General features: G+C 43.9%; 1 protein-coding gene across 1 annotated transcript in view; it reads right to left on the reverse strand.

Moving 5' to 3' along the window:
• Positions 1-7956: 7956 nt before the first annotated feature.
• The window catches only part of erfl3 (Ets2 repressor factor like 3), a 51382-nt gene continuing 34673 nt past the window's right edge, over positions 7957-24665 (reverse strand). Inside the window, exons 2-5 of the mRNA XM_056380223.1 lie at positions 24156-24390; positions 14088-14203; positions 12761-13917; positions 7957-12427 (exon numbers count right to left, since the gene is read on the reverse strand). Of these exons, the coding sequence (XP_056236198.1) occupies positions 11759-12427; positions 12761-13917; positions 14088-14203; positions 24156-24390 (2177 nt within the window). The 3' untranslated portion in view covers positions 7957-11758. The remainder of the gene's footprint in view (positions 12428-12760; positions 13918-14087; positions 14204-24155; positions 24391-24665) is intronic.

Genomic DNA, 24665 nt, shown 5'->3' on the forward strand with positions numbered 1-24665 from the left:
CAGCTGGGCGAGCTGACCAATCAGAGTTTGCTGACAGGTACAGTAGCCAATCAACGTCGGCGCCACAGACCAGAGGGCGTGGCGGGCTGTCAAAGTGCAGTTGACAGACGGGGGGGTGCAGCCAATGGTGGTGGGGATGCTGAGCAAGACCGGTGTCCTGTCCCAAACTTTACAGTATCCAATGAGAGCTTTGGGAACCATAGGAACAGCATGAGGGAGGGTCGAGAGGAGGGAGCAAATAACTGAGAGCCAATAGAAAGGCACAAATGCCCCCTCCCCTTCTGAAAAGGAGTATGTTTACCATAATTGACAGCACAAGTGCCATCCCTGAGCAGACGGTGATAATGCATCAACGCTTATGCTTGTCCAGGAAGAAGTTGGTGCAGCAGGATTAAAGCACCACGATGCGGTGGGCAGTTTCTATTCTGTGGCCCCGCCATCCGAACTGTTGCAACCGCTGTTTTGTGTTATCATTTAGGCAAACAGAGTGAACGCACTGACACAGGACAGAAATGAGCTTAAGTGCACGTTTGAAAAGTTTGTCCCGGAGCTGAACGACTCCTGCGTGCTGCAGCCGACACAAACCGCCCTCCGTCTCTCTCCCTCTCCCTTTTCTCTCAGCAACAGACGCTCACTTTCACCGCTTTCAGCCAATGGTGGCGCAGCATCCCGCTTGCTCTGACGTCGGTAACGTCTCCACCCCGCCCACTCCACTGGAAGTGAACGGGACCGGTCTCCGCTGACGTCACTTCACCGGCAGGCGATTGGGCAGGTGTGCGACGTCTTGGGGCCAATGGGCGCGCGCGGCGGTGATGTCATCACGAGTGTTGCCACCAGCTGGACCGAGGGGGCGTGGTCTGGCGTAAACTCGGCTAACCCCGTGTTTGCAACTTGCAGGCAGCGGTGGTGGAGGCGAACCGGTGTGCTGAGTCTTTACTGAAAAGATGTGCATGTGGCGCGTGAGACTGGCCTCTTGCACGTGTGATCACTTTGATATAAGACATCACCACTGTGGCCTTTAACCTTTGCATAGCAGAAGAGAAAGCACAATACCTTGCAAAAGATAAAGTGCGGTAATAGTAAACATTACATAATCTCTGCTCCGTGTGTAGTAGAGAAGACCAGACTCATGTTGAGACAGACAGCCATGCGGGACCTCATAGAAGCAGCGTCCCCTGTCGGTGTGATCTGATGCATGCATGCTGATCTCTCACTCAAGCAGTGGTGGGAGAGGAGGGATGAGTAGAGCTAAAAACAGAGGAAAGTCCTGATTGGATGCAAAGAGCAGAATATTTTGTAAGAGTGTGACTGCCACTTGTGTGTGTGTGTTGTGTGTGTGTGTGTGTGTGTGTGTGTGTGTGTGTGTGTAGAGCAAGAGAGGGGAGGGGGGCAGAGATAAAGCTGGATGTTGATTAAATGTTGATGTAGAGTGACATCTAGTTGTCATTTTCCAGCACTGCAACTTGTGCAAATTTCAAAACATTTTGTGGACTGGTGTGATTTTACTTTGTTTGGCAGTGTTAATTTCTTGATAGCTTTGTGCAGACATCAAACTGAAGGTTCTGTACAAGAGAGAGTGAAACATTGGTTTTGTGGTGGATTAACATCCCAGGGGATCCTGGGGCAAAGATTTGTTGTTGAGCCCCATTAAGCCCCACTGTAAATGACACTTACATTATTTCCCCAGGCACCCTAAAACCAACCTGTGCTCTAGAGCTGAAATTATTAACTGATTAATCAACTAAACTATTGACAGAGAATTAACTGGCAGCAATTTTGTTCATCATAAAAGTTTTTTTTTCTTTTTTGTAAATGCCAAAATTGTCTGGTACTGTACCAAGCCTCTCAGATGTGAGTATTTCCCTGGTTTTCTGTGCTAGTAAACTCGACATATGTGCTTCATATTCAGACATATTGATAATGAAAGCAAATTGTTGGTTGCAGCCTTACAGCCTTACTTCTACATTGAAATTATTTCTGTGTGTTAACTGCTTGACACAAAGAAGAAACTGAAGCAATTTAACAGTACATTTTACACTGAATGACCAGAATATAAACTGAAACAGACAGGGTCTTTAAAGTAGATTTCGATAAGATAAGGTGACAAGATGGAGGTTGGAGGGCCCTTCTCAGCTGGTATTGTACTTGGTGGAAATTTCTGATTAATCATATGTATACCCAGATGATCTGAGTTAAATGACTGCCAGGTTGGTAATCCAGCCTTGGTTGAGGCACCTTTAGAGAAACATTTTAAATGCCATATGAAATATTGGGGAGAAAATGAAGATGAAGAATTGAATATAGCTGTGGAAGCACATAAACTTTTAAACTGACTACATTGTCCAAACAGCGGTCCAGAGTTTTAGTGAGGGATTCAGCAGCCATAAATGTGCACTACATATGTGAACAGTGCTGGGCCTGGACTCCTGTTGCATTCCTAGGCTCTGCACTGCTGATATTCTGTTCGCTGTAATTTCAAAATAACTAATCCAATGTAAATTCATTTTCCTCCATTTTGTCATGTGTAAGACTTACAGATACGCCTCTAATATTGCAAATACTTAAAAAAAAAAAAGTATCACTATGAATCACAGGTCTGTGTAATGCTTATACTGTTGTATTTTGTTTTATACGAAAAATTGAACCAATAAGCTACACGGAGCATCGCTGACACTTTTACTTGTTTGACAAAACAATTAAGGTCCACTTAACTATCTTTAGTTAGCTAGTTTCAACCACCTCTCTTCTTCAACACACGGGATAGTTCAAATATCCTCACCTAACTCACTTTAAGTATTTAGGTTAGGTACGGAAAACACTAGTAAGTGAACTTTGAACTTTTCTTTCTGTCAAACTACAGCTTCCACAGTTAAGATCGAAAGTTCAAACTCAAGCATTATTCATGTCTTTCAAATCTTTATTGATACCTTAATACTAGTGTTGATAATATATATACATTATTTGTTCTTCTTCTGTTGTATGTTAGTTATTTGCTGGTACAGTGGCCCCTTTGCCCCACTAGAGGATCAATAAAGTCTTATTGTATCATTTCCAGCGTGGTTTTTATCTCTTTTCCTTGCATGCCACAGCACTGACCACTCTACCTTGTTAGCAAGCCCCCACCCCCCCACCCTCCCTTTGGTCTGTTTCCCCAACTCTACTCTCCCCCTCTCAATGGGATCCTGACCTCTGGCCTTCACCCTTCACCCTCTCTCTGTATGCTCATCACTGGTCTGTCAGTCAAACACAGGAGACCCTCCTCTCCTGCTGGGCTCTGCTGTCAGCCCAGCCTCAGGTAGAGACAGCCGCGGAGGGAAACACAGAGAGGGAAGAAGTGGAAGAAGAAAACACCGTAAACTAACTCTTGCCTGTATACTAACCCCAAACTAACCATAACCCCACATAAAGCCAGACCCATCATCAGGAATGTCTCTCACCTCAGGGTTTCTTAAAGCAGATGCTCACAGTATCATAACCTTTGACCTCTGACCCTCACCTTGACCTCTCACCCACTCCAGTCAAACCACGCATGCCCCGTCAAACCCCATCAGAAAAGCAATGAAAATAGAAAGCTGAAAAGAGTTCTCAAAACAGCTTTGCAGTCATGGAGATAGTGTGCTCCAATAAAACAATGAAAACCAACAATAAAACTCAGATTCTGAGTGTTCAGTGAGGATTTAAAGTGTGCTACTGTGACGTCATGCACTGTTTCATCTGAGAGCCAGTCTTTCACAGTTCCTGAAGCAATGGACTCCTGTTACCTACAGGATTGGAGTCAGCAGGGAAAGTCTTGGATTTTAAATATTCAGCAAAGACACACCAGTTCTAGCTCTACTTTGTGTTTAGTGCTAAGTAGTAAATGTTAGCATGCTAATATGCTAAACTAAGATGGTTAACATTGTAAACAGTATATCTGCAAAACATCAGCATGAATCATAATGCCTGTATGTGCTTCTTGTGAGTCTTTGAAACTTCAGCTAGGTTTTTAATTATCAATCATTGTGGCTTTGAGCCAGTCTTTGAATATACTTGTACTTTAACTTTTTGCATAAGTAAGGTTAAGGATTTAGAAGAGACAATGCCAGCACACACTGGTATAAAACCAGGAAATAAAACCAGTTTGAGTAAAACGACCACAAAAGATATGAAGGCAGAAATCTATCAATGTCTCTCATTTATAGATTCATTCTGAAACATGAACAGCTACTGTACACTGATGCAATTTGGTCCATGACCCTGATAAATGGCTAAAAAAAGGCACAGAGAGCACATCATAGTGTTATTAAAGCCTATCAGAAGTGGTGCAGGAAGCTGGCGTCCGTACAAGCTGCAGTGTGGAGAACAGTAGGCCCTTGTGCTCACTGTGCTTCTTGTTCACGGTAACTTTACACCACTCAGCTGTTCCACAGGGTCCACGTCATGTCCCGGGGCTGAAGACAGGACCCCCATGGACAGGTGTCCTTGGACACAGATATTCCTGCCTGTATTAGAGACGATATGAAAAGCGAGTGGTTACCAAGCTTTTGCAAATCAGTGCACTCCATCGTAGGTGTCCATTGTCTCATCACTGCCCAGTGTATAACATAGTTTTATAACTGTATATGTTCAGGATATCCTTTGTTCCCACTGCCATCAGGCTATACAACAACTCAGCCGAATTTTCCCTAGGGGATAAATAAAGTATCTATCTATCTATCTATCTATCTATCTATCTATCTATCTATCTATCTATCTATCTATCTATCTATCTATCTATCTATCTATCTATAAGCAGTATATAAGTATACTGTTCTATACTACAACACCAAATTATATGAACTTTTACTTGTACAATAATAAAATGTTGTGCTTTTAACCACAAATCAGTCCAATCAGCCTTTCATAACTGCATAATCAACAGTGTTTATAATATGCAAGTAGCTCAGTACCCAGTTTATTAGGTACACCTTGATCACAGTTAACAGAACTGAGAAATACAGTACTTCAACTTCAACTATGAACTTAAAGCTGGATAATGTGCAGTGAAGAATTCCGACAACAGGGGGAGACAGTCAATGGGAAATGAGCAAACTGAGGGAGCAAACTGAACCAGTTTTATTCTAGGGGTGTATGATATAGTCAAGTTGGGCCTGTTTCACTGAGTGTTATTTACCCTTTACACCTCTGGTCAGTCAATGATATTTCAGTCGTCTAAATGAGACAAAAATGAACATATTTCTTTTCAGGGTCATATAGGTTGAACAGAAAGACTGGCGGGAAGGAAGGAGAAAAAGGAAATACAAGTACCAGAGCTTCAAACAAACCACATCAATGCATGCACACGTCTGTGCTCGATGTGACAAAGTGCCGTCACTGTGAAAGTGCATCAATCCTGTGTGGTGCAGTTTTTCTCTGTATGGTGGAGGATGTGGTGAATTTACTAGCATACCTCCTGTATCTCATCGTACCGTCACTCTGGCAGTAGATGCAATACTCCTGTGTGTGTGTGTGTGTGTGTGTAAATCACAAAGGCTTCTTGCTGTGCAGTGTCTGCACAATGCACAGGTTGTGGTTATATGTGGAAAAGAGAGCCGGCTCTGCGCAGATTTCCGCGAAAGCAGGCGCTCAGAGGAAGCAAAGGGAGAGGGATGTGGCACAGGTGAGAGAGCACAGTGGCTCCTGTGGTCTCTTTCTCTTTCTCTCTCTCCTCTGCTGTGAATGGAGAACCTGGATGACTGGTGTGTCAACAGTGGGGTCCAGGAATCTACACACACACACTCACAAACACACACACACACACACACACACACACACACACACACACACACACACACACACACACACACACACACACTGTATACATGTATAAAGTGACCCTGACCAAGGTCAAAGCGGGTAAAACCAGGTTACATGAGTCATATATCACACACTGATATTTTAGGAACACAGAGGCGTCTGTGTGGGTGAATCATTTAAAGCAGAGGTTCCCAACCTTTTTGGCTGGCGACTGTTTAAAATGAACCAGTGTCTGCTTGTGACCCCTCCTCACAGGCTGAATATGTCTATGACCTGAGAGGAGGTCAACCAGAGGGATTTTCTCCTCTGTGAATGACTCATTTGAATGACTGTTAGAAGCCCGAAGAGGTGAAACTTACCAGTAATTCCCTGGAAATGAAGAAACTGTCAGTATAGTGATTGCACCCTACACCGATTCCAGTGTAAAATCCACAGTCGTTGTTCAGTACACAAATCCGATGTGAAGTTGATCTGAGGATAATAGATAGATAAGATACAGATAAATGTCTATCTTCCAGTTACAGTCCTTTGCATGTAAAATTCCCTCTGTCTTTTACTATTGTTTTTACTCAACTTGTCGATGAAAACACGTGAACAACATGAAGAGTAAACTTTGTTTTAGTTGTTTGGCAAGTTTATAAATACTATCAGAGAGGTGTTGATTCAGCATCAGAGGCTAAAGACGTTTCGTATTAACTTGTTCACATAATTTATCCTGTCAAAACATATATAAGATTTAAAGTTTAAACTGCACGTTTTCTGAACCGGCCAAAATACTTAAGTGGACTTTAACTGAACCACAGGACAAAAAAAAAACAGCGTTAAATGTGGTTCTCTTCATATTTTCATGAAAATACAGACTTCAGTCTTTACATCTACTTCAGATGTTATTTTATTTCCTTACACAATGGTCAAAATGCTGCTACAGTTTTGTCATTTTCATTTGTTAATTTTAGTTATAGTTTGCTTTTGTTCAAACGTATGTAAATGTTTCTGTGTACCTGCGTGTACGAAGGCTGAAGCTGGGTTTTTGTTGGTGTTTCTTGCATTTTTTTTGCTTTAAACATTTTATATGACACTAAAATTTATGGGGTATTCTAGAGCAACAACTCTTCGCCATCACTCCAACAACTCATCCTCCGCCTCTTTAATACAATATGTTGCTGCAAGTGTGCTTTACACAAAGGAGCGAGTACTGACGTCTCGGTAAAGGTAAATGGCTGAGTCTTATGTGAACATTATGTGGGTGGGCGGCAACACTGCAGACAAAGTGCTTTTCTTTATTGGTCATATGGGGTTATGATTTGGACCATGCGCTGTTGGCAGGCAACCAGAGGAGAGGACGTTAGTGCTTACAGCCAAGAAATAGTCTGGTATTTATACACTTGAGTTTCTTGCACAAATTAAATGTGCTAATAAGGGAGGTTTACAGGTTGAACTGGGTGATTGATTTGATATCATTTAACAGAACCAAATTAACCTCCAACTCTACTGACTTTCACTGTGCAGTTTCATCGTTTGCTAGAAATCAACCAATCATGATTAAGTGATACATTGATTAGTTGATTGGGAGACAAATGGGAAAAAATTTGATAACTGATTAAATATTAACTATTATAATTCCCTGGAAACAAGCCTCTGAAATGTGAATATGTACTAGTTTCCTCGTTTTCTATGATAGTGAACTCACCATCTTTGGGTTTTTGACTGTTGGTCAGACAAAAAAAAAGAAAGAAGCTACTTGAATGTTCACTCAGGCATCAGGGAATGATGATGGGCCTTTATTAAAGAAATTAACTGTCAGAACAAGTGATAATTAAAGAAAATGTTGGTTGCAGCCTTATAGTACTTCAGTGATGGAGAAGAAAGCGCCCTACCTGAGATTTGCTTTTGCTTTAAGATATTCGCTCCTAGAGAGTGAAGTCGTGGAGACCACTTTTGAAAAACATTTAAGTAAAGTACAGTGTAGTTTAGGGTCATTTTGTTTCCAATGTAATTTACAGTAATCTTGAAAGACCAAACGGCCTCATATAACTGTCGGCTTGCTGTTGACTAGACAAAAAGTCAGGGGTTAATCTCCTTGTTTACAAATACCCTGGTAATAAAACTCTGCTGTCTGATTGCATGTCATTTATAAATATGGATGTGCGTGAGAGACAGGCATAAACAAACACAGTGATATTCATATTGGGTTTTAACCGGTTTTAATTAACCCTGATTACAGCTTAATTACAAGTTTGGAAAAAAAACACGAAAGAAGTGGAGAAATTCAATGTTACATCATGGTATTAACTCTCATCTCTCCATCTGAGTGTTATGTAACTGCTCGGGGGAGACGAGGCGAAAGAAGAAGAGACTGAAAGAGGGAGAGGATAGACCTTTAAACAGTAAAACAATACACATCTTTTTTCTTCTTTTAAAATGATACAACCCAACCCTCCCCCCAAAAAATGAAAAAATATACAAGACAGAGAGAGAAAAAGGTAACATTATAAAATAAAAATTACAATACATGACAAAAAAGATAAAATCACTTCCCCTCTGCTGCTAAATAAAATCCTCCGACACTGCTCTTCCCTCTCAGTCCCCGATGTTATTTCTCTGTCAGCATCAAAATTAATATTACACATTTTAGTTATATTACATTTGTAAAAATTAAAGACAGGAAAAAGATTTCTGGTTCAGGGGCTTGAAGGTTTGAAACAGGGAATGGAGTTTGGGGGTTTCCACATCATCCAAAGTGATGTACACAACATAAAAAGCAACAGCTAACAGAACCATGGAATAGTAATAATGCCAGGTGGAGAGGTAAATAACCCAATGAGAACAATAATAACAACAACAATAATCAATAGCAATATTGACATCAAAAAAATAAACTGAGAAACCTTTATTCTTTTGATAGAGAAATGTAATCTTTGTGCTGTTTGTCTACCGTTCTTTGACTGTAGAGGTTGAGAGAGAGCCTGTGTTACAATCAGACGCCAGTCAATCTTTTTACCCTGCAATATCATGACTGAGTAAGATCACGCCGCAGTTAGCAGGAAGTCAGACAACGCCTGACACAGAGCAAGGGAAAAAATGAAACAGAACAGAGAAAGAGTGCAGAGCAGGTGGACTGATGCCTCATCTGCTGCTGAGATATGAAAAGTAGTAATAAGGCAGCTGTCAGTTCAAATACAGACACAGGACTTGGTGGGAGTGAGGGTGTGTGGGTGTGTGGGTGTGTGTGTGTGTGTGTGTGTGTGTAGGTGTGTTTGTGTTTGTGTTGTGACACGCTCCAGTCCAGACCACAGGGGTCTGATGAGGAAATTCGATCAGCTCAGCTACACAGACTGCCTGGAGGCCATCTATCTCACAGTTCTCTGCTATAGATCCGTCTTGTCGCTGGCCAGGCGGGGACAGGCCTCTCTCTGGTCAGAGCTCAGTTAACCAATCAGACGCCTGGATGACCAGGCTGCAGAGACAAAAAGCTCCAGGATGTTAAAACATAATCACAAACGTGTGTGTGTGTTTTTGTGTGTGTGTGCGTGCGTGTGCGTGCATAGCTTGAGGAGAGGGCGTTTCAGGACAGGGCCTCACGTGTCTGACTGTTTTGGGCTATCTTACAATAATGATTAACCCCTTAAGCCCCCCCCCCCTTTGCTCAAATCCAGAGCTGCTGCGAACTTAGGAGCATTATGCTAACTGGCCTTAGAGAAAAGACAGGATTACTAATACACTAATAACCCATGAGTTATCTCATACACCCACACACCCACCAAACACACACACACACACACACACACACACACACACACACACACACACACACACACACACACACACACACACACACACACACACAGGACCTTGAGAGGCCTGGGGCCAGGACAGCTCAGGCTGGGGAGAACCCCAATGAGCTGAGCTAGACTGTACAGACAGGAAAGAGCAGAGGGCTGTGTGCTGAAAGGGCAAGCTACTGCAAATGAAGTGAACAGCAGAGTGAACCACACGTCTGAATCATTAGCAGTCTGTTCAAGTCCTGTTTTTTTTTTCCTTGCTGGTGGACTGGCCTGTGCTGTTTTTCTCTGGCTTGTTTGTCTATGAAACAAATGTACAAGAAAATCCTGGACCCTCAACCCCTCTTCATTCTGCCCACCCACTCTCCATACTATATTACCCAATGAGTGGCATGACACTTACCACTCAAAATAATCCACTTACAAAAAATCCTGAATCAATCATATCATTTAAATGCTATGGTTCTTTTAAAATCTCACTTATCTATAATAATTTCATTTAGAATATATAAAGATATAGTCTGAATGTGTGTTATTAGAGCTCAGTTTGCACTTTTGTACATGCTATAAAAACAAGGCATATAGAGGCAGTGTGTGTGTGTGTGTGTGTGTGTGTGTGTGTGTGTGTGTGTGTGTGTGTGTGTGTGTGTGTGTGTGTGTGTGTTTTCCCTGCTCTCTCAGGCTCTCACACTCGTGTAGTTAACAGGCCCGGAAGTCTCACACACTCTCAGGACCTGAGGATGACACCACTACAGGGAGAGCTGGAGGTCCAGACAAAGAGAAGGAGCATGTTTAAGAGCTAAAGGCAGTGCTGTGTGTGTGTGTGTGTGTGTGTGTGTGTGTGTCTGTGTGTGTGTGTGTCTGTGTGTGTCTGCTGGTTTAGTTTAACACTATCTATGATTGTTAGAGGAGCTATAGCTGGTGAACTAGGATTCTGTGCTGCTGGGACTTGAGGGAAACTATTTTCAGTGTACAGGCCATGTTAGGTGAGGTGAGGAGGTTAGGTAAAAGTTACTGGAGCCCCCTCAAATCCTTCCTCCCCCTGCTGCCTTCCCCCTAGTGGTCCCCTCAGCAGCTCGTCTTCACTCTCCTCTTTTCCATCTCCTGTTTTTTCTGTGAGTGGAGTCATGATCTTTCCACAGGTGGTCCGCAAGAGAAAGAGGGGCAGGACAGGAGAGAGACAGAAGGAAGGTTATAAAAAAGTCATAAGCTCTGAGAGAACAGTGTGCCAGAGAGTCAAAGTCTGTGTATGCGTGAGTGCATGTTTGTGAGTGTGTATGGTCTTGCGTCACTGTGAACACTGTTTAGTGTCCATAGTCCCCAAGTCCCATTCACTGTTGTTGTTGTTGTTTTTTTTTTTTGCGTTGTGTGTTTGTGTGCATGAATCCAATAAACATACAGCAATAGGCTTCCCTGAGTGGAGTGGGCCAGGTTTAAGAGTCAGTCAGACAACAGCAACAGCCCCACTCTTCAGTCTGAGAGACACACTTTCCTTTTTGTCCTCATGATTTTTCAGTATCTGCCAGATGTTGCAAAGCTTTCATGAGTTAAAGGATGATTACTCAAAGCAGTCCTCCTCCCTGACACTCTCCCATCTTTGCTCTCTTCCATGTCACTCCAGGGCTGTGGGTTTTAGATGCAGGCACTTATCAAAGTCCTGTCGTCTTATAGGAAAAGTAGCATAGCGGAGAGTGTGCACTTTGTCATCCTGGGTGTGTTGCTGGGCTGTAAGGGAGTGTGTGTCCCCTGAGGAAAGTGTTAACTGGCTGCTGATCCTACTGGTGGGGGCCTGAAGGCAGGAGCTGTGCTACTGGGACAGGGCATCTGGAGCTTCACTGGCCTGGCGGGAGGTGAACTTGTGGCCAAGTTGCATGAGGGAGCATCCCTTTGATTTCAGCCCCCGTACAGTCACTGAGTCTGGGTTGGCTGAGTCTGAGTGAGTCCCTCCTCCCAAAGGATGTGTCCCAGAAGAGCCTTGATTCAGACAGAACATTGGGGGAGGGGGTCTGACAAAACAGGAGTTGGGCTATCATTGAGGTGTTGGTTTTATATGTGTGTATGTTGGACTGTGCTCTCAGCTCACTGGAGGTTTCAGGAATCTAGTTTGTCAGTTTGGGAGAGGGATTACAGAGGAACCATTTACATACTCCTGCACCACCTCCTGTGCTACTGGAGCAGTAGTGTTTGGGCTGTGTGTCTCATCAGCAGTCTTTGTTCTCCAGGGACAGCTGTGCAGTGGCACGATGCAGCTCTGCGCTCACCCTCCGGTGTGAGGCCAATGGTGTGGCTAAAGAGCCCTCGTATGCCAATGGGGGAGGACTGTCCCCCTCTCCACTGCCTGTCCCGTCCTCCTCCATCTCCATTTGTCCATTACTTTGCCTCTCTCTTTCCCTCTCCTCCTCTGGTCGTACTTTCTTGTCATCTGACTCTTCCTGTGAGGCCTCCATGCGCTGGTCTTCGCTCCAGCGCCTTTTGAAGCGCAGCTTCAGGGGGATGCACTTGGTCTGAGGAGCTCCTCCCGAGCCCACCTGAGGTGGGGGCGTGTTGCTCTCCCCTGGCTCGGTGGGTTCAATCTTGAGGGTGGGCAGCCCACGATGCGCATTGGAGTGTGCGTGCTGCGAGGTAAAAAAAGGCATCAGGCCAGGTGGAGGCGGAGCAGGGGCTTTGAAGACGTCCTCATCCAGGTCTTCATCAGGATGGGGTTGATGTTGTGGTGCGGCTGTGCCGTTAGCAAGGTGGTGGTGGTTAGGGGCTCTGAGGTGGCGAGGGGAGAAGAGCTCAAACTCTTCATCTCTTTCATCTGGGTCCTCATCACTAATGTCAGTCACCTCCACCTCTTCCTCCGACTCTATGTCAGAGATGGGCTCCACCTGGACAGTGAGGTAAAAGAAGGGATAAAGACAATGAACACAAGAGGAAAAGAGAAAATGTAAAACTCATTCACAATGAATTAGTAAAACATTTTAGTTCAATGTTCAAGAAATGGTGAATACCACTGGAGCTCATTTTAACAACATAAATTTCACTTTTAATGATATAAATTATTCAAGCTTTACTAAAAACAAGACTTACTGTTGGTAATTGTGTAGATTCATTATACAAGTGAATTTTAAAAACAATTTCAAAACGTCTTGTGGTGTGATTCATGTCAAACATTTACCCTGCATAGATTTCAGAGTACTGCACAGATCAGTGTGTCTCACCTTTATCTTCGGAAGTCCTGCACTGTTTAGAGACTGCGTTGAGGAGGAGGCAGAAATGAGGCCTGAGCCGCTGGCTGAGCTCAGGTCACTCCCGAATGACAGTGAGGATCCCAGGCCAGAGGTAGATGACATGGACCCGGATCCTGAGCCTGAGGACAGCGAGCTCTGCCTGGGTTTGTTCTGCCCTTGAGTCTCCCTTTGCTTCCTGCCCAGTGGCGGCGGCTGCAATTTGAACTTGAAGGGTGACATGTGCGGAGGCTCCTCACCAAGATGGAGTGGGTGATGCATGGGATGGGAATGGGGGTGAGGGTGGGCAGAGTGAGGTGGATGCGGGTGGTGGTGGGCGGAGTGAGCCAGAGGTGGGTGGTGGTGCCGTTCCCCTCCCCTCTCTCCTCCGCCTGCTGTCGCTGCTCTTTCTGCTCTCTCGGCCGCTCCTCTTTCTCCACTCAGACCAGCTTTGTCTGTGGCGGGCCGGTGGGGCTGAGGGATGACGATGTTGGGGTACTGGAGGAAAGCTCTCGGGCTGAGGCCGTAGTTGTACACTGACTGGGTGTGGGCCTGCAGGTAGCGCTTCATGTCCTCTGGGTTGAAGGAAAAGTGGGAGCCTAGCATAGGGGACAGGGTGGGCGAGGGAGTGTAGGTGAGGTGAGATGTGGGGGTCATGGAGAGCGCTGGGGATAGAGGAGGGGCTAAGAGGCCAGCTCCTCCTGGCCCTGGCAGAGGGGACACAGGGAAGGGGGACAGGGGCTCTGTGTGGATCCGGTGCCCTGCAGGACCACGGGAGCCTGGGTGAGCAGCTGGGTTGCCTGGTCCTCCATACATGCGGAACAGGGTTTCATGAGACAGACGAGGATGGATGATACTCCGATAGCCTCCTCCACCGCCAGGTCCTCCTCCTCCTCCGCTCACACCCCTCTCTCCCCTCTCCTCTCCTGCTCCTGTGTTGCCCTCCTCAATCTCAGAGTTGACCGAAGTGCCGTCGCTGCAGTCGCTGACGGAGCCACGGGCCATTCGTCGAGCCACAGAGCTGAACATGCCACCGGGGCTGCGCAGGTCCTCATTGGGGGAGAGGACTTCAGAGGGTGTTGAAGGAGGAAAGCGGAAGTGGGTCGTTGCACCGGTGGGGACAGGAGGGGCACTCTGAGGGACACTGCTTCCTGGAGATGTCAAGACAAGGGAGGGAGGAATAGGGAAAAAAGAGGGGGAGAATACTGAGAAATAACATACAATGTTCGCTTGTATAATCCTATGTAATCATGCTATCCTTCTTTAGGATTAGGAGATATCTGAGCATGCACACACACGGCGCAAGACTGTCCAGGCTTACCAGTGGAGCCCATGTCGATGAAAGGGTAGTTGACCAAAACCAGTTTATTGAAGTTGAACTTATAGGTGAACCTCTTGCCTTTGGTCTTATGAAGGATTCTCTTGTTGTAGTAGTATCTAGAAAACAGCATAAAACAGACATGATAAATAAAGCTATTAAGGAAAGTCACTGTGCTCATACGTCTAATACATGTAAAGACAAATGTAAACACACGTCGGAGCTAAATAACTGACTGCATATGATCTTATGCCAAGATTTTGCTGTATACCACAGAGAAATATAAATACAAGCTTTTAACAACACTGAAACATTTCAATTAAAACACACACCTCATTTTAAAATATTATGTTGTGAATTGAATTCATTGAGACTATGACAGATGAGCTTGCACAGTCAAGAACACACTTTAATAATCATGAGTCTTTCATCTCGACCCCCCCCCCCTTCTAATGATAGATATTACAGAGTGTTGTATGACATTTGCACAAAGCAGACCCAGAACAGGAGGGGTGGGGGGGTATGGCGGGAGTGGAGGGGGGCAGAAATGAGGAGCAGTGATGGACTGAGCTACGGAGCAGCAGAGTGATGTTGTGTGTGGGGATAAACAAACAATTAAGAGATCAGAGGTCAATGTATGCAGTGCTACCGCCGTGGCCAAATGTTGGGCTATTTTGAGCCTGTGTGGATTGTAAGGGTGCAAGGGTGTGTGAGCAGTAGTATGCATGTTTGACAGGTGTGTGTGACTCTTGTGTTACTTTGTGTGGATTGTGCATGTGTAGTACCGTCACTTATGTATATCTGTTTAAAAGAAAGCTAGGGATTAGAGAAATGCGTCTTTTTGGGTCTTCTAAATTCAGATTTTGTCAGATGAGAGTCACACATAATAACACATTCTGCCTTTCATTTTGCTAGATGGACCCGTCTCTTTATGTAACACCAAAGCAAAGCCACCAATAATTCACCCCATCTTTATCTGTTTATGTAATGGCCATTCTCTATTTTTTTTTTCAAGCTTTCTCTCTCCCATGGCTCCTGCCTACAGTACAAGGCTCCATTTTTATTAACCTTTGTCCAGCTACAGCTCTTTATGTAACATCTCTCTGCTTTCTTCCGCAGATCCACATCCACTTTATGTAACCTCTAGATCCCCGGCTGCCAACCCTCACACAGTAAAAGAGACGGAGTGACGGAAAGAGGAGGGGATAAAGAGCAAGTAACGAACAGAGACGGTGTGTCTGTCAGTCAGCGAGAGAATAAGCTTGACCCGCCTTGCCCACCAAAACCACCACCTATCCTTTCAACTCTACCCCTGGCTATTAAACACAAGATTTAACCAGACTGTTCTTTACACATCATGTCTGCATGCCTACCTGCTTTTATAGCCCTACACTACGCTTTCTCTTCCTCCAGCATGTGTCTGCTGGTACAAGTTAAGTGAAGTGTGCTGGCAAAGATAGGGGCTTCAGGGTATGTAGGTAATGCTGAGTTAATCAGAGCCCATTGACTATCATTACACTGAATGGTAGTTATCCAGACGGTGGTGTGTGTGTGTGTGTGTGTCTGTTTGGTGGTGGGGAGGTGTTGCCCTTAAACCCCCCCCTTATTATGCTTATTACACAGACTTGTTGGGCCGTTTTTTCTCTGGGAACAGACTGTTGCTCTTTTTCACTTAAACCCTCCCCCTCTCCTCCCTTTATCCTACTGATACCTCTCTCTGTCTCTCTCTCTCTTCCTCTGATCAATCCACCTCCCCCTCTTTATTCCCACTCACATGTCCCCTGAGGCGATGGGAGAGGGTGAGAGAGAGAGGCAGAGAGAGAGAGAGAGAGAGAGAGAGAGAGCGAGAGAGAGAGAGAAAGAGAGAGAGAGAGAGAGAGCGAGAGAGAGACAGAGACAGAGACAGAGAGACAGGACAGGCCTGCACTGTTGAAAACATTGTTTACGCCAGGCACAAAGCAGCATGTAATTTCTGCTCTAGGGGAGACACTCACAAGGGCTGGGAAGGAGGGGAGAGAGGCAGTTGAGAGTGAGGGGACGGACAGAGACAGACAGGAAGTCAAGCAGAATTAAAACCACAACAGGACTATGATCGAATTAGCCGATGATAGAAAAGTCAACAAGCTGTGCTATGGCACACACAAGGGTCCAATATAAAAATAGATTACAAGGGTAGAAAACAAACTAAATCCCATGTAGCTAAAAGTAATTTACTTTGTTTATCACACACCATCATTACAACGTAATTGGAGCAAAATTTCATGAAATACTGCTTGTGCCTATCTAAAACTAATGCAGTGTAACTGTGAAGATCTGCTGGAAGCAAAACAAACCGTTTGACATCGCCTCCGCCACTTCTCGCTCGTCGCTAGTGAGTAGCATGCTTGTTAGCAAACACTGTAAATAAGCAGCCTACAGTGTTCTCCTACAGTTTACGTGACTCTGTGCCAAGCAGCACTTCATTTTGTTTGTGCCTGTAATCGTAGAGACAAGTGTCATACATAGGAAGGATCCCAGAAACTCAAGAAGGACCTTCTCCCCCATAGACATTTATCCATAGCAGGTAAAGGCTAAACCTCTTGCCCCACCACTGTGTCACTTTGATGTTGTCAGTTTTTTCTGCAAATCACTGTGAAGCCTCAAGGGAAAATTCAAAGTTCAAGTTCAAACTTTTTAAACTTTTGACCCCCTCCTTTTTATTATGTTACTAGTTGCTTCCCACAGAAAAAGAATAGAAAAGAGAATTCACCCATTCAGTGGGTCTTCACAATATTACAACACCCTTGTTAATATATAGTCTACCCTCAATGATATAAATGAGGTATTGCAGGACTGATGTATTAGACATTAGACTAGTTTTAGATAGGTCTACTTAATAACCTGGAAAACTAAAATATGCATAAATATATGTTTATACGTATATCTCAGATAATATCACTTTGCTGATACATCTGTCTGACCCTGGCTTATGGCAGTGGGCTAGTAGGGAGTGAAGCCAACTGAAATTTTGTGTGCGCTTGGCTACACACACACACACACACACACACACACGCTGTTAATACACTGAATGCTGAAATGCATAGTTGGAAGCAGACAACAACTTTGCGTAATCCTAGCCACGGTAACTGAAGCTGTGTTTAGAGCACATGGTCTCCCATTCTTTCTCCATGCCCCCTCCTCCTGCGCCGTCATACGGGCAGACAGTCTTTGAAGAGCATTTGAACTCACTTCAAAAGAGAAGAAAGAGATTCTTTGAGTGCCTGTGTTTAGCTGCCCACCACACTCGCCTTACACACAGGCACACACACACACACACACACACACACACACACACACACACACACACACACCTCTCCCATATCCTGACTCTATAACTGCCATCTCATTCAGGCATACTCAAACACATGTATGCCCCCACACACCCAAAAGTGTATCATCCAGTAAGATGCAGCTTTATCCCGCTCTCTGTTTAACCAAAAGAGTAGATTGAACAATCAATGCAAGTATGGATTTAGGCAAAGCCTTCAGGGAAACAGAGGGGAGGCTTTCTATCAACTCAGTTGTTACTGTGTGTGATTCTAGGCCAGGGATTAAGGCTACGATTACACAGACCTGCTGTGATCCAAAACAGTATGATCAAAGAAGAGAGAAAGAGAGCGAAAGAGAGAGAGAGAAACACGGGAGTGCAGGAACTCAACTCAAAGGCAATGAATGAACATAGACATTTCAAAACAGCACTTCAGTAATATTTGAAGCCATCCACAGGAAAATACCACAGTATTATGATTTACTGGGGTGTTATTTGACATTTTTTATACTGATGTCAGTACAATACCTGAACTTTGGCCCCAGTATTAAAACTATTTTTTCTGATGTTTAACTTTAAGTACTATAAACATTTTTTCTTACCTAAAACCTCCTATTAATTTACCACAACACACCAAATGTCTGAAACACCGCAATCTTATCAAACTAAAGGAAAACTACTGTTTATTACAAATTTAATTTATAAAAGTTTACTTTTGTAGCTCTATCTGTCGACTCTATCAGATATAATAACATAATAACATCACAGTCATCACTAAGATCCCAGAGCGCAGTAATGTCGCTAAAAATAGGTCGAACGGGACAACAAAACTGAGTGGTAAGACAATCATTCAGGCATCAAATAAGTTTGGCTATCCTGGAGGTTTGTTTACAACCTATACAATCATGATCGTTACCCCAATGAGGGTTTTAATATCTTAGAAATTACTTTATGGAGTAAAATGTTACCACCACTGCTATAAAAAATATACTCAAGGTCTAAAACAAGAATATCAGAACAAAGCATTGGATGCAAACAGACAAATTTTGGTCTGTATAGAAAATACTATTACGGTTTGATACCAAGCCTTAGTCGTAAAGATGGAAAAAGTTAACAAGAATGTGTTAAATGTATTCCGTCACCAACTTTCTGTACAATGTTACCTATAATATGAAATCTGTACAAGCTCACCAATCTATTTCAGTATCACTCCACACACTTCAACACTAAAAATGAATTAATGAATTGAACCGGCCCGCTTGTGTGTGCGTGCACAGCCTGTGCTTTGCCCATTGTTGGGCTGTAAATAGGCGCTGACTGTGACAGGAAGTTGGGATTACAATACTCCCCATGAGCCCCGTGTTTATTTTCTACCTCTTTCGTCAGCATTGGCTGTTACACACACATCCCAGCCAGATCCTCCACTACACAAACGCACACACCAGCTGCTCACACTCAGGTGTGTTTTTGTATATGTGTGTGTGTACAAGTTGCACACGTGAGAGTGCTTTGTGTGAAAGCTGGGTTTGATGAGTGTTTACAGTCTCAAAAAGGAAATAAAATGTGTTTGTGTAGGGATGTGGGCTGGGGTATGATTAAGCAAGGTGTCACATGCATGTGTGTGTGTGTGTGTGTGTGTGTATAGAGGGTTGGGGTAGGGATGGTATATATGTGTGTTTGTGTGTGAAGAAGAGGATCTGGTGAGGGTCCGATTAGGCCGGTCACATGCTCTGTGGGTGCAAATATGTACTCGAGCACAATCTGGTGTGTGTGTGCGTATGTGTGCGCAGCTCGTGTGCATCCCTCCCTCATAGAAAATAAAGGCCTCATTCAGTCAGGGACAATGACACACACACACACACAAGCTCATGCACACTGAACACATACATGCTGCAGATAGAGACAATGGAAAGACAATGCACACAAGCACACGTTGAACACAAAGTCATACAGTGGTACTGTCCCTGGGTGCTCCCTCTGCACTTTCTCTTGGGCCCTGGGTGTTTCCACACAATGTGCTGCTACAGAGAGAGGCCTTCTGACCTACAAACAGGCCCAGCCAGCTTGGTGAGTAACGCTGTGTGCATATGCAGCACTATTTCCTGCTGCATGTTTTGTGGATGTGGCCAGTGAGGTTAATTCTAAGTGCAGATCAGAGCCAGTTTCAGTGCAGCAGGTTAGAAATGGCTGCAGTATAACAGGGCAGGAATTTAACAGTGGCATTACATGGCAAACATAATCATACTCTGGTATGGGATGTCAGATGCATGATCTCTTGTAGTTTTAGCATAAAATAGAAAATGTTAGGTTTTTTTTTTTTGTTTAAACAGCATCACCTTTCCCAGGAATCTTCATTCTTTTCTATGTGTTTTTCCTGTGTTGGCAATCTTCCAGCTGTGGCAGCTCATCAGAGCTGGAAATGTTGGAAATGAAGCAAACACTCCAAACATGTGTGCAAGCAGCATGTATGGGCAAGACTCTGTGTACAATGGTGCATTTGTGTATGCGCACATGTTCTGTGTTTTTAATCTTTGCCAGCTGTGCATGGCAGTCCCCCCTGACCTCTGACCGCCGTGTTGGAGCCAACGTGGACTGCTGACTCTGAGGACAGGGGGGCCTGGAGGTCTGCAGGAGCTGGGACCTCTTAGCATGATTACACTCATTAAGGCAACACTCTGCAATGACTGATTGGCAACATGCTTCATTTCCCCTGCCCTCCTTTGTCGAACAGCACAAGTCTCATTTATGAGAGCAAGCTGGTGGTGCAGGAAATCGGAGGAGAGGCTTTACTTCCTTGTCCTACAATATGAGCCATCCTCATTTAAAATGCAGCTGAGTGTTAAAGATTGTGTCCTTCCTATTATTCATTAGTCACACTAAAAATGTCAGACATTAATGACCTCAAAGCTTGAGGAATATCAAAGTTGAAGGTGGGTATGACCTGAAAAAAGCTGAATTCATGAGGAATCTGACACACTCTGGACAACAGCAACACGCCTTAATAGTGTGTTACTTTAGTTTTTTTTTTTTTTTTTACAGATTTGATTATTTGCAACAAGACAGAACAACAATTATTAATGAATTAAAAAAAGGATAAAAAGTGACAGTCTTCTCTCTTTCAACATCCAGCACGTCCACATGCACACTTACACGCAGAAATTTGTACATAAACACACACTTGCACAGTTTGAGTGTAATCCTCTCAACAGGAGTGGGAATTTCACAGCGGCCGTGGGAGCGGGAGGCCAAGATGACGCATGGGCTGAGGCTGTGTCCCCTCAACGGAAAGCCAACACATACGCACATGTCCACACACACACACACACAAACACACTCACACACACACACAATACAGAGGCCTTGATTAAGGGAATTTCCACCATGTGCACGGCAGACAGGAAAGAATAAGATCATAGAGGTAAAAATAATAATTACAAAGGCTAAGTGATAAAAAGAACACTTCAAAACAGACAGGCCTTTTCAAGTATGTGAGCATGTGTGTGTGCTAATTGCCACATGCTGACTGTGGTCTCCATTATTAGCAGACTCCAGGTTTTCTCCATATGAGGGGCACAACGTGGCCTGCAGTCCAATAGTTTGCTACATATGGGGACTGTTACTAAGCACATGTCTGTTTGCATGCCTCTTTTATAACTTCATTAATCTTTAGTGTCATTAATCCTCTGGCCACATTACTATTGATGTGCATCTTGAGAGGCTTCATTTCAGTGTCTCTTGCGGTGACGCGACTGACGACAGCTCTGGTGTCAAATCAGGTGACACCATGGGCATTGGTGTGTACATGTGTCTGTTGTTTTGTTAACTGTCCTCACTCTAAGCGTGGAGTGACTCTGTTCAATTTATAGGCACAGAGGGAGACAACCTGGCTGTAGGAGGGAATATGAGGACACACAACAGTGCCAGAGGGAAAAGTCTTGTGCAGAAAACCTGTTGATAATCAGGTTCGAAGGCCGGTCCATCAGAGGGCACTAAGACCCGCTATATATAAGCACTTACTGCAGCCTAAGCTCCAAATCTGTTACAGCTCTAGAGGATGGACATGCTATAAATACACAGCCTGACCACAAGTGTCCCCATCCATATTGTTTTTCTCCCCAATTCAGAAAATCTAAATCCAGACTCCAAGTCTGAATGTGTGTGTGTAGCACATGTAATCACACATTAGTAGTCCATGTTAATTCCCTCTGTCCCCATTGGATCTCATCTGTAACAGACGTTATCTTAATCTCACCAGTGTAAATGAGCATACATAAACCCTCCCTCCCCTAAATTAAGCAAGTCAATGCATTTCCCTCCCTTAATGGCCTATGTGGCTTTCTTTAAAGTACTTAGCCTAATCTTGGCCCTGTTTGAGTGTTAAGAATAAACTGGGGATACAGGACACAGTGACTGAGATGCTATGTTTACCACAACTGATATCATCTGAGAAGAGTTCCCCAGGGATATTCTGATGTCCGTTGTACTGAACTTTATTGCGCTGAGGGATGTCACTGTTACGGCCCAAAAACTGATTATATGCATATTTCTATAATCAAAAATATTGTAAATTAATGTCTGTTTATGAAAACCAAAACCACAAACACAGTTTAAAGCATCTGTTGTGTAGCTAAGATTTTATCTATTTTTTCCAATGCACAACCCCAACTATTTTGATGGTCTTGAAGCAATTTGCTTTACTGACATGTCAGTACAATTTGATTTAACCCATACTTAAGAAAATACTCACGAAAATTTGGGAAAAACAGTCTCAGATGTCTAAACCATATGATAAAATTTATAGATGATGGTGAATCATATGGTAGCTGATATCAAAGTACCTGACTAATGGAGTTAACTAACACTATGGATCAAGATCCAAGAGCACTCATACAGCATAAATGATGAGCAGAGAGCCTTACCATGATGTTGCATGAGTCACATTTTCATGTGATATTTATAGTTTGAAGCTAGGGTCACTCCCAAAACAGTGTGGAATCACTGCCGTAACATGCTAATGAGCTTGGCTGAGCTGGCATCCAAGGATATAACTTTAACCAAAAGGTGTAAAGGTGTGACCGGCCAAATGGGTCAGTGTCGTAACTCCACTTGGAGCATAATAGTAGCTAAACTTGTCCAGGTCAATACCATGTGAAGGCATGTGGCCAGGGGTCAGTCTTGCAACAGTATTATAGACTTGGTTAAGTGCTATTAGTGCCCAGGCAGGCATGACTAATAGAGTGTCTGGATGAAACATAGCCAGAGAGTCAAAGCTATGGTGTCTGTGGGTCTGAATGAAATGCCTCCAGCAGGTCAGTGCTGTAACTGGAATCAGCTTCCAGGGTCACAGGTGGTATTCTCAGTTTGGATTACAGAATGTTTCTATACAATGACTGTAGCCTTAGGGGCGTATGTGTGGGTTTAAGAGTTGAAACCTCATTTACTAAACATTTGCAGAAGTGCTAGTTGTGTAAAAAAAAAAAAAAACCTCTCTGATCACTCAACCTGTGCATACATCCTTTTCACAAATAGACACCACATTTCCACTGGGAAGGAGATTGCAGTGTACTTGGCTTAATGTTAATAAAAGTATTTTAGAAAGTGGCACTTCAGGAGTTCAGGACCACAGGTGAGGGTTGGAACATAGACAGATGGATAAATCGCCCTCACACTCAGTTTTGTCTTTACTACAACAGCTCAGTGAAAAGATTGCTGCTGCTGTACCAATCCAGACAAATCTCTTTCACCTCTTGCATCATCGCACTGCAAAGCCTTTTCACAACTTCAGAGACCTCCACAGAGGAGAGAAAAAAGTTTAGGGCACCCTGGTGGCCTATGGGTCGAAGCACTGACTATGGATTGTACATCCATGGGTCATATCCAGTTAGGGAACGTTGCTGTTTCTTGTTCCTCAACTCTCTCTCCCCTCATTTTCTCTGATCTCTACACTGTCAAGTATCAAATGAAGGTACAAAATACTCCCCCCCCCCCAAAAAAAAAAAAGAAAAAAAGAAAAAGAAAAGAATGTCCCGTTTTAAAAGTCTGCCTCCTTCACAACCAGGCTTAGGGGTTGCTCTTACTCAAACATTCCTGTCAACACCTGACAATATCCCTAGTTGAGGTCAGCAGTTCTCCTCCCCTGGCTGTTCTTCTTAAATTATCTGGAAAAGGAGCAATCTTAGTCTCTGTCCATAAGGAGAATCCCAGAGATAGTGATGTACCTATAGAGACTGGGAGCCCAAATATATGTATTTGGTACTGCTTCACAAACCACACTATCTCAGGCTGATTCCCCTCCAGAATGACATTTTACATCATGACAGCTAGCAGCCATTGGTCAGTCCACCAAGCCCCTGCTTGTGGCTGCTGCCCAAATGACAACGCATAACAACTATGGGCCCATGCTATGATGTCGGACGATTGGTTCTGACAGATTTCTGCTGATTCATAAGGTCTCTGAATCACTCTTGGTTTGGCCATTAACCAGACTGTGATTTTCAATTAATGTAATATATTGCAGGTCTAAATCAATCAGTGATTCAATTGGAGCATGTGGATTCTTTACATTTAGGCATATGGTAAAGGTTTATATGAATATGCTGCCATGTAAGCTGTAATGTGGCTAAATTTAGCTTTTGAGAAAACTGCTCATCTGGTGTATTTACTGGTCCCCACACAAAGAGAAGTTAACTATGAATGAATTTACACTCCCAGATGCAGATTAACTAAGAAACAAGCATATTCATCACGTTTCTATGTCATCATACCTCAGCGCCCTGCTCAGTTTATCGTAGTTCATTTGGGGTTTACACTTCCTGGCCCCCCACAGTCGGGCCACCTCGTCTGGGTCCTTAATGACAAACTCGCCATAGTCCCCCTGCCAGGCGATGACGTCATGATATTCCTCTTTCCTGAGCAGCTCCAGGATGAAGTGCCACAGCTGGATTTGCCTGGATCCGGGGCTCGACTCAGGCTTGTAAGCCCATTCTGGGAAGGCGAACCCTAAAGCAGAGAGATAAAGAGAGTGGAGGGTTAAGTGTGACGCAGGAACAGTGAATGGTTAAGTGGAGCGCACGAGTCATATCTATTAATTTGAAAATGCATCTTTTTGAAAGATATTTTAATCTAGGTGAGGAACTCTTTGTCTCTGTAGAGAAATCTTGAAAGCTTGGAAGGAAGGAAAAGAAAAGCCTAAGATACAATTTCAATTAGGAGTCAGAAGTTGTAGTTCTTTCAGGTGAGTGTTCTATAAGAGAAAAGAGGATTTTAAGTGTCTA

Source organism: Seriola aureovittata, chromosome 7, assembly GCF_021018895.1.
Source record: "Seriola aureovittata isolate HTS-2021-v1 ecotype China chromosome 7, ASM2101889v1, whole genome shotgun sequence".
NCBI classification, from domain to species: domain Eukaryota; kingdom Metazoa; phylum Chordata; class Actinopteri; order Carangiformes; family Carangidae; genus Seriola; species Seriola aureovittata.